The sequence below is a fragment of the Salmo trutta genome, chromosome 24, assembly GCF_901001165.1.
Source record: "Salmo trutta chromosome 24, fSalTru1.1, whole genome shotgun sequence".
NCBI classification, from domain to species: domain Eukaryota; kingdom Metazoa; phylum Chordata; class Actinopteri; order Salmoniformes; family Salmonidae; genus Salmo; species Salmo trutta.
The window spans coordinates 38,443,920-38,454,122 of record NC_042980.1 but is presented as its reverse complement, the minus strand read 5'-3'; the positions used below and the strand labels follow the sequence as shown (position 1 = coordinate 38,454,122).

Here is a 10,203-nt window from a genome sequence, read left to right as displayed (position 1 = left end):
ATCTTTTCTTCTGGCCCTTAGCTTTCGAAGAGTTATGGCAGATGACAGGAAAGGTATTTTACAGTCACTCAGAGACCACAGCATACACATTTGAATGTAATGAACTCAGAATCACAGGTTGTCTGTGTCTCCCGTGTTTACAGCTACATTCATTTCACCAGTATACTAACTGTTATATGATCGTGGGTCAGGTTCAGTAGGAGCCATTTCAAACCCACTGCGTATGTCACAATGAGAGAACTGTCAGTTCTTTTTTTGGGGGGTTGCAACAAATGCAGATTTATGTGATGTCAGAAATAGGTGTGACGTTGTGAGGTCACAAGAGAGAATTACCATTTTATGTGATGTCACAGAAAGCATTGACAGGAGAGTCTGGGTGCATCACAATAGTCTGAAATAGCTTCCTCAACTCCTTTCAGATATCTGCACTTGTTACGTAGTAGCAATCCAAAGCCACATGGTATTGCTTTCTCCAGTATTCTCTCATCAGTGTAGTTGAAGGACAGGAAGACACTTCAGACCCTTGAGATTCCATGTCTTAACTAAATACAAGTTACATCAAAAATCAACATAAGGGATTTGGCCAGCTTCTGGTTTCCATGCTGTCACGCCACCCACCCACCCACCCACCCACCCACCCACCCACCCACCCACCCACACACACACACACACACACACACACACACACACACACACACACACACACACACACACACACACACACACACACACACACACACACACACACAATAACTGTTTATAACACACTACTTGTAAACAATACAAGAAAAAAAGGGGGAAAAGTATATTTAAAAAACAAGCCTTTTCTTTGTAAAATGAAGAGGCGGCGGTGAAAACACTATTTACAATGGCACTTTTTCCTGCAGAGGAAAGGTACAAACCAATGTCCCAGACAGGGTGTTTTTGAGTCTGTGTCAGTTTGCAGATACTTCTGAGGCCGAGGAGGTGGCAAAGCTTAGAGTAACAGAACAACTGGTGCAAAGCTTAGAGTAACAGAACAACTGGTGCAAAGCAGAGTAACAGAACAACTGGTGCAAAGCTTAGAGTAACAGAACAACTGGTGCAAAGCTTAGAGTAACAGAACAACTGGTGCAAAGCAGAGAGTAACAGAACAACTGGTGCAAAGCAGAGTAACAGAACAACTGGTGCAAAGCAGAGAGTAACAGAACAACTGGTGCAAAGCAGAGAGTAACAGAACAACTGGTGCAAAGCTTAGAGTAACAGAACAACTGGTGCAAAGCTTAGAGTAACAGAACAACTGGTGCAAAGCAGAGTAACAGAACAACTGGTGCAAAGCTTAGAGTAACAGAACAACTGGTGCAAAGCTTAGAGTAACAGAACAACTGGTGCAAAGCAGAGAGTAACAGAACAACTGGTGCAAAGCAGAGTAACAGAACAACTGGTGCAAAGCAGAGAGTAACAGAACAACTGGTGCAAAGCAGAGAGTAACAGAACAACTGGTGCAAAGCTTAGAGTAACAGAACAACTGGTGCAAAGCAGAGTAACAGAACAACTGGTGCAAAGCAGAGTAACAGAACAACTGGTGCAAAGCTTAGAGTAACAGAACAACTGGTGCAAAGCTTAGAGTAACAAAACAACTGGTGCAAAGCAGAGTAACAGAACAACTGGTGCAAAGCTTAGAGTAACAGAACAACTGGTGCAAAGCAGAGAGTAACAGAACTACTGGTGCAAAGCTTAGAGTAACAAAACAACTGGTGCAAAGCAGAGAGAGTGAAAAGAAACAGAATCCAGAAGACTGGAAGAGGTCTCTGCTTTCTGCTTCCAAACCCTGCATGTCAAAGAACGAGGAAGGACGCAGTGGAGACAGCAAAGAGATTCCATGGCCATCTCTTTGTCTCAGTCTGTCCTATACTGGGACGATTGGCATATTCACAGACCTAGTGGCCAACTCTGCCATTACTCATGACTTTCAGTGGGTCCTGACCAATAGGGGCTACAGGAGGAGGGTTCCTGCCCCTCCCCCTCCGACCCATGGAAAGTTGGACATTGTGTGATGGGCCAAGTTTGATTTTTGAAAGTGTAGTGCAGCCGATATCGGTGCTCTGTTCTGCTGACGTGTGTTATGACGACGTCACAACAGAAGGCAGGTTAGGCTCTGCTGATGTCAAAGTGACAGAGGGTTGTTGTGTTGATGTCACAATGACACAGAACTCTTTCACTGTGATGACGCAAGGAGAGAACAATTCTGAAACTCTGGCATCTTTCTAGAACTCCGACTTTCCGTGCTGAAGATCACAGACATCATGATTTGACCCAGATTTGACCTAGCTCCTCCCACAGGATCATGATGTAATAGTAAGATGATGTAACAGTGGCACAACAAACAGGAGCAGGAGGAGCAAAACTGAATCTCAAATGGCATTCTATCCTCCACATATTCGTATAATAGACCAGTGTACTATATGGGGAATAGGGTGTGATTTGAGACTTGGCCAGAGCCTGCCGTGCCCTCTCTACATGATCTTCAGAGTGCTACCCTCTCCTACATGATCTTCAGAGTGCTGCCCTCTCCTACATGATCTTCAGAGTGCTACCCTCTCCTACATGATCTTCAGAGTGCTGCCCTCTCCTACGTGATCTTCAGAGTGCTGCCCTCTCCTACATGATCTTCAGAGTGCTGCCCTCTCCTACATGATCTTCAGAGTGCTACCCTCTCCTACATGATCTTCAGAGTGCTACCCTCTCCTACATGATCTTCAGAGTGCTACCCTCTCCTACGTGATCTTCAGAGTGCTGCCCTCTCCTACGTGATCTTCAGAGTGCTGCCCTCTCCTACATGATCTTCAGAGTGCTACCCTCTCCTACATGATCTTCAGAGTGCTGCCCTCTCCTACGTGAGCTTCAGAGTGCTGCCCTCTCCTACATGATCTTCAGAGTGCTACCCTCTCCTACATGTTCTTCAGAGTGCTGCCCTCTCCTACATGATCTTCAGAGTGCTGCCCTCTCCTACGTGATCTTCAGAGTGCTGCCCTCTCCTACGTGATCTTCAGAGTGCTGCCCTCTCCTACGTGATCTTCAGAGTGCTGCCCTCTCCTACGTGATCTTCAGAGTGCTGCCCTCTCCTACATGATCTTCAGAGTGCTGCCCTCTCCTACGTGATCTTCAGAGTGCTGCCCTCTCCTACGTGATCTTCAGAGTGCTGCCCTCTCCTACATGATCTTCAGAGTGCTGCCCTCTCCTACGTGATCTTCAGAGTGCTACCCTCTCCTACATGATCTTCAGAGTGCTACCCTCTCCTACATGATCTTCAGAGTGCTACCCTCTCCTACATGATCTTCAGAGTGCTACCCTCTCCTACGTGATCTTCAGAGTGCTGCCCTCTCCTACGTGATTTTCAGAGTGCTGCCCTCTCCTACATGATCTTCAGAGTGCTGCCCTCTCCTACATGATCTTCAGAGTGCTGCCCTCTCCTACGTGATCTTCAGAGTGCTACCCTCTCCTACATGATCTTCAGAGTGCTGCCCTCTCCTACGTGATCTTCAGAGAGCTGCCGTAGGTCTGCTGTACCACCACCTGCACGTTATCCAGGATGAAGTCAAAGGCCATGCTCCATACAGACTCCACAGACTGCTGCATCAACCTGCCATGACATAAGATATGCCTTAGGCCTAACACACTTGAATATCTAATAAACTAAACACACATGAGAAAAAGAGAAAAGCACTAATTGAAATGGAATCTCAACAACGGGGGTAGAATGATCCTCGATCCCCAAACAGGTCCTATTTGACCATGGCCGAGTGGTCCCTCACTGAGACAGAGGTGAAGAGGGGAGAGTTAGACCACAAATGGACTGTACCTCTTCATGTACTTGATGATCAGGTCAATTTTCTCTAGGTTTTTGTCGTTGATCAGATCAGTGCAGTACTTGATTTCCTGCAGAATGTCCTCCTCCATGGGGTCTGAGGGGGGGAAAGTACTTAGAAAAACGCAGTACTACATCTTCAACACAGTCAAAAACACAACTACAGTTGTGGCAAAAAGTTGAGAATGACACAAATATTAATTTCTACAAAGTTTGCTGCTTCAGGGTCTTTAGATATTTTTGTCAGATGTTACTATGGAATACTGAAGTATAATTACAAGCATTTCATAAGTGTCAAAGGCTTTTATTGACAATTACATGAAGTTGATGCAAAGAGTCAATATTCGCAGTGTTGACCCTTCTTTTTCAAGACCTCTGCAATCCGCCCTGGCGTGCTGTCAATTAACTTCTGGGCCACATCCTGACTGATGGCAGCCCATTCTTGCATTAACAATGCTTGGAGTTTGTCAGAATTTGTGGGTTTCTGTTTGTCCACCCGCCTCTTGAGGATTGACCACAAGTTCTCAATGGGATTAAGGTGTGGGGAGTTTCCTGGCCATGGACCCAAAATATCAATGTTTTTTTGTTCCCCGAGCCACTTAGTTATCACTTTTGCCTTATGGCAAGGTGCTCCATCATGCTGGAAAAGGCATTGTTCATCACCAAACTGTTCCTGGATGGTTGGGAGAAGTTGCTCTCGGAGGATGTGTTGGTACCATTCTTTATTCATGGCTGTGTTCTTAGGCAAAATTGTGAGTGAGCCCGCTCCCTTGGCTGAGAAGCAACCCCACACATGAATGGTCTCAGGATGCTTTACTGTTGGCATGACACAGGACTGATGGTAGCGCTCACCTTGTCTTCTCCGGACAAGCTTTTTTCCGGATGCCCCAAACAATCGGAAAGGGGATTCATCAGAGAAAATGACTTTACCCTAGTTCTCAGCAGTCCAATCCCTGTACCTTTTGCAGAATATCCGTCTGTCCCTGATGTTTTTCCTGGAGAGAAGTGACTTCTTTGCTGCCCTTCTTGACACCAGGCCATCCTCCAAAAGTCTTTGCCTCACTGTGCGTGCAGATGCACTCACACCTGCCTGCTGCCATTCCTGAGCAAGCTCTGTACTGGTGGTGCCCCGATCCCGCAGCTGAATCAACTTTAGGAGACGTCCTGGCGCTTCCTGGACATTCTTGGGCGCCTTGAAGCCTTCTTCACAACAATTGAACCGCTCTCCTTGAAGTTCTTGATGATCCGATAAATGGTTGATTTAGGTGCAATCTTACTGGCAGCAATATCCTTGCCTGTGAATCCCTTTTTGTGCAAAGCAATGATGACGGCACGTGTTTCCTTGCAGGTAACCATGGTTAACAGAGGAAAAACAATGATTCCAAGCACCTTTTGAAGCTTCCAGTCTGTTATTCGAACTCAATCAGCATGACAGAGTGATCTCCAGCCTTGTCCTCGTCAACTCTCACACCTGTGTTAACGAGAGAATCACTGACATGATGTCAGCTGGTGCTTTTGTGGCAGGGCTGAAATGCAGTGGAAATGTTTTTGGGGGGATTCAGTTCATTTGCATGGCAAAGAGGGACTTTGCAATTAATTGCAATTCATCTCATCACTCTTCATAACATTCTGGAGTATATGCAAATTGGCATTATACAAACTGAGGCAGCAGACTTTGTGAAAATTAATATTTGTGTCATTCTCAAAACTTTTGGCCACGACTGTACTATGGCAGCAAATGTCCCCCTTTTTCCATAGATGGTAGTAAACGACCCACTCCCCCCATTCTGTACCTGATATGGTAGTGACCCATTCTCTGATTAGTGTTCGGATGTCCATGAAATCACAGGCTCCAGCGAGGGTGGGTTCAGGGCGAGGGGTGAACTTGGACAGAGTCTCTGGGTCGTCCTGCTGTAGGGAGGAGGTGGAAGGTCCAGTCTCCAGCTGGATGGGGGTCAGTTCAGGCCAGTTCAATCACTATGCATCATTACTTAAACAGAAAACAGAAAACTTACCTTGGATAAGTGCTTAGGGGCTCACCTTGAGGCCATTGGGTAGGTCCCTAGATCTGAGCACGTGTGGTAGGTCTTTGGCCGGGCTGTTTCCTGGTGGGCGGGGCCTCTTTAGAGGGGAGGGGCCTTTCTTGGCAGGGCTATTGTTGGCATTCTTCTTGTAGCAGCGCTTCATCCGACCCACCCCCACATGCTTCAGATGCAACAGGGGGTTCCTCTGGTCTGCTACAGAGAAAGAGAGATGGGAGGGGTGGACAAGCAAGGCGAGGGAAGGAGTGAAAGGTAGAGAAGGAAAGAGAGAGATAAGGGGGCAATGCAATGAAAGTTTAATTTGATCATTAGTCGGTTCTCCGGTTCTTTCCAGTGTATTGCTAAATGGCATATATATTCTATATTATATTATTATTATACACTGAGTGTACACAACATTAAGAACACCTGCTCTTTACATGTCAGACTGACCAGGTGAATCCAGGTGAAAGCTATGATCCCTCATTAATGTCACATGTTAAATCCACTTCAATCAGTGTAGATGAAGGGGAGGAGACAGGTTAAAGAAGGATTTTTAAGCCTTGATACAACTGAGACATGGATTGTGTATGTGTGCCATTCAGATGGTGAATGGGCAAGACAGAAGATTTAAGTGTCTTTGAATGGGGTATGGTAGTAGGTGCCAGGCACACTGGTTTGAGTCAAGAACTGTAATGCTGCAGGGTTTTTCACACTCAACAGTTTCCCGTGTGTATCAAGAATGGTCCACCACCCAAAGGACATCCAGCCAACTTGACACAACTGTGGGAAGCATTGGAGTCAACATGGGCCAGCATCCCTGTGGAACGCTTTGGACACCTTGTAGAGTCCATGCGCGACGAACTGAGGCTGTTCTGGGGTGGGGGGGTGTGGACCATTCTTCTTAGGAAGGTGTTCTTAATGTTTGGTAAACTAAGTGTATATTATTGGATAGATATACTGTATTCTGCACTACTTTGGTCTGCAGTCTTACCCATGATCCCCTGGGCCTGGGCGTTCTCTCTACGGCCGTACGCTGAACGCAGCTCCTCCTGGAGTTCTCTGGGGAGTGCTGCAAACACCTCCGGGTCAACCTACACACACACACACAGACAGACACACACACAGACGCACACACACACACAGACACACACACACAGACACACACACACAGACACAGACACACACAGAGAGACAATATGTGTGTGTTTATAGGGGGTGTTGGCGTTAATGAGAATGTTTGTGGGTGTGTGTGTACCAGGGAGAAGTCAGGCAGTTCCAGGATGATGCCTGTGGAGCCGGTCTGCCCAGGCTGGTTGGGGATCTGAATCACCAGTGCTCCTACAGGAGGGGCAGCGAGGGGAGGAGGAGAGGGTAGAGGGGAAGATGAACAGGAAGAGAGAGGAGAAGAGGGGCCGGGGGAGGAGGGGTACGGGTGAAGGGGGTGTTGGTGTGACCTGTTGTGGGTTCTCTCTGTGTGTCTGTGGGTCCAGGAGTGCTCCACCTGTTCTCTCAACTCTGCAGGCAAGGCCTCCAACACTGACCGGTCCACCTGACATGGACACAGACACACATGGACACACATACAACATGTATCCTGGGAAACCTGTGTGTGAGGGTGATTTTACTGGCCAAAAGGCTCCTTTCCAGCTTCTACCTCCAAGCCATAAGACTGCTGAACTATTCATCAAATGGCCACCTGGACTATTTACATTGACCTCCCCCCCTTGTTTCTACACTGCTGCTACACGGTAAGGTCTATACCTGTTGTATTCGGAGCATGTGACAAATACAATTTGATTGGACTTGAAATTATGCTTCAAAAACATAGCCAACCGAATGTTTTTTCAATAAGAGCAATGCACTGTTGAACTAGGGGTGAGGTACCTGTGAGGGGGGGAGACCTCGATGCTGAGGTTAAGGTGTGCGTTCATCCACCTCTGGCCTGCTCGCCTCCCTACCTCTGAGGAAGCACAGTTCCCGCTCAGCCCAGTCAAAACTGTTCGCCGCTCTGGCACCCCAATGGTGGAACAAGCTCCCTCACGATGCCAGGACAGCGGAGTCAATCACCACCTTCCGGAGACACCTGAAACCCCACCTCTTTAAGGAATACCTGGGATAGGATAAAGTAATCCTTCTAGAGGGTGGCGGCTCTACTTTACTCGTCCCTGGGATTGGCTCAGCAGGCGATGTAGGGCAGGGAGTGGAGAAGGGGGGCAGGACTCTGGCAGAGGAACTCTTCTCCTGATTGGTGCATGTGTCTGTAATGGCGGTATTAGGTAGCGAATCTGAAGGGAGAGAGACAGCAGAGGGCGTTCTATGGCTCGATGACTGGCTCCTTGAGGTAACCACTAACAAGAGCTCACACACACACACACACACACACACACACACACACACACACACACCTGTGTGGTTATGTTGGGCGGGGGGGGCGCTGGGCCAGCATCTTGTCTCTGATGGAGCATGTTTTAGGACACGAGGGGTCCTTGGGGACGGAGTGGGCCCCCCTTAAGGAGCTGCACCTGGAGGCCCACCCTCATGTCCTGCACCTTCAGCCTCATTGTGTGGAACAGCTTGATGACCTCACTGGCTATCAGATGACCACAGTCTGTAAGCTGGGCCAGGGTCACTGACCTGAGAGAGGGGGAGAGAGGAGAGGAGGGTAGAGGAGAGGCAGGTAAAGGAGAGAGGAAGAGGAGAAGAGAAAAGAGGAGCGAGAGAGAAGAGGAAGACGCTCAATTATGTCCCCTCAGTGTGTTCCAGGAAGTGTCTGAAATCTGTCTTGCCTACTATTTACTAAAACTACATACTGTGTACTAATTGTACTACAAACTATTTAGAACATACTTTTTTTTATAAAAACAAAAAACAAATGCAATCCTAGGCTGATCCATACTGAGAATGAGCAAAAAATAACATCCTAGGCTGATCCATACTGAGAATGAGCAACAGATAAAATCCTAGGCTGATCCATACTGAGAATGAGGAACAAATAACTTCCTAGGCTGATCCGTACTGAGAATGTGCAAGAAATAACATCCTAGGCTGATCCGTACTGAGAATGAGCAACAAATAACATCCTAGGCTGATCCATACTGAGAATGAGCAACAGATAACATCCTAGGCTGATCCGTACTGAGAATGAGCAACAAATAACATCCTAGGCTGATCCATACTGAGAATGAGCAACAAATAACATCCTAGGCTGATCCGTACTGAGAATGAGGAACAGATAACATCCTAGGCTGATCCATACTGAGAATGAGCAACAAATAACATCCTAGGCTGATCCGTACTGAGAATGCCTCATGTAATATTCAACTGCGTTGATTTCCTGCCATTCGTTTATTTATGTAGAGCATGTCCTCTATTCTGATTATCAACTTGTCAAATACACGTGAGGGTGAAAAGACGATGCTCTTCCTCAACAGTGTGCAGCTAAATGTACTAGATGAAGAGCTGAAATGAGTATGACATCCTGGTATTTAAAGCATACTTCATTTTACATACTATAAAATGTAACATTTAAGAGCCTACTATTTATGGGCATTCGGACACGGCCACCGTGTCCATTTGTCTCGCTCACCTAGCCAAATTGTCACAGGTGCCATGACCACTGTACTTGGATGGCTCCAACGGGGCCCCTGCCTTACAGACCATGACCTTTAGGGTCAGCCTGCGACCCCTAAGTCCCGCCCACTGCAGACGCTTCTGCACCTCAATGGACAGGTTGGTCAGGAACGACTCCGCCTCGTCCACCTGGTGAGATAGAGAGAATTTAGAGAAAGAGAGAATGGAGAAAGTGATAGAAAAGCCTGTCACTTTGAACAGGCAAAGAAGAATGTCTGCTCTTCAGGAAATATCCCATTCTGAACAATCTGAATATTCTGCCTCCTTGAATAAGCCCCAGTTCTGATCAGTATAAACCAGTTATGACCTGCGTGGACCAGATCAAACAAGCTCTTACCAGTGTACACCGGATTAAACAGGTACGGACCAGTGTAAACCGGATTAAACAGGTACGGACCAGTGTAAACCGGATTAAACCGGTACGGACCTGTGTGAAGCGGATGTTGTAGTTCATCTCAGCCGAGACAGACTTCCTCTCCTTCTCGCTACGGACGGGCCGGTCGTCCAGACCTCGGCAGAACCTGAAGAGGGTCTGACCGGTGCGAGGGCCAAACTCCTTCTGCAGCCGCTGCAGAGACACCTGCTGCAGGTCCCCACATGACCTCACACCCAGAGATGCCAGTTTACCACCCATAGAACGGCCCACACCTGAGGGAGAAGAGGGGAGAGAAATAGAGGGATGGGTGGAGAAGGAGAGATGGA

General features: G+C 47.4%; 1 protein-coding gene across 1 annotated transcript in view; it reads right to left on the bottom strand.

Moving 5' to 3' along the window:
• Window positions 1-783: 783 nt before the first annotated feature.
• LOC115160556 (DNA repair protein REV1) overlaps window positions 784-10,203 on the bottom strand; it is a 40,649-nt gene continuing 31,229 nt past the window's right edge. The window contains exons 13-22 of the mRNA XM_029710720.1: window positions 9,929-10,149; window positions 9,458-9,630; window positions 8,345-8,505; window positions 8,031-8,156; window positions 7,127-7,479; window positions 6,863-6,962; window positions 5,888-6,084; window positions 5,641-5,791; window positions 3,842-3,944; window positions 784-3,622 (exon numbers count right to left, since the gene is read on the bottom strand). Of these exons, the coding sequence (XP_029566580.1) occupies window positions 3,511-3,622; window positions 3,842-3,944; window positions 5,641-5,791; window positions 5,888-6,084; window positions 6,863-6,962; window positions 7,127-7,479; window positions 8,031-8,156; window positions 8,345-8,505; window positions 9,458-9,630; window positions 9,929-10,149 (1,697 nt within the window). The 3' untranslated portion in view covers window positions 784-3,510. The remainder of the gene's footprint in view (window positions 3,623-3,841; window positions 3,945-5,640; window positions 5,792-5,887; window positions 6,085-6,862; window positions 6,963-7,126; window positions 7,480-8,030; window positions 8,157-8,344; window positions 8,506-9,457; window positions 9,631-9,928; window positions 10,150-10,203) is intronic.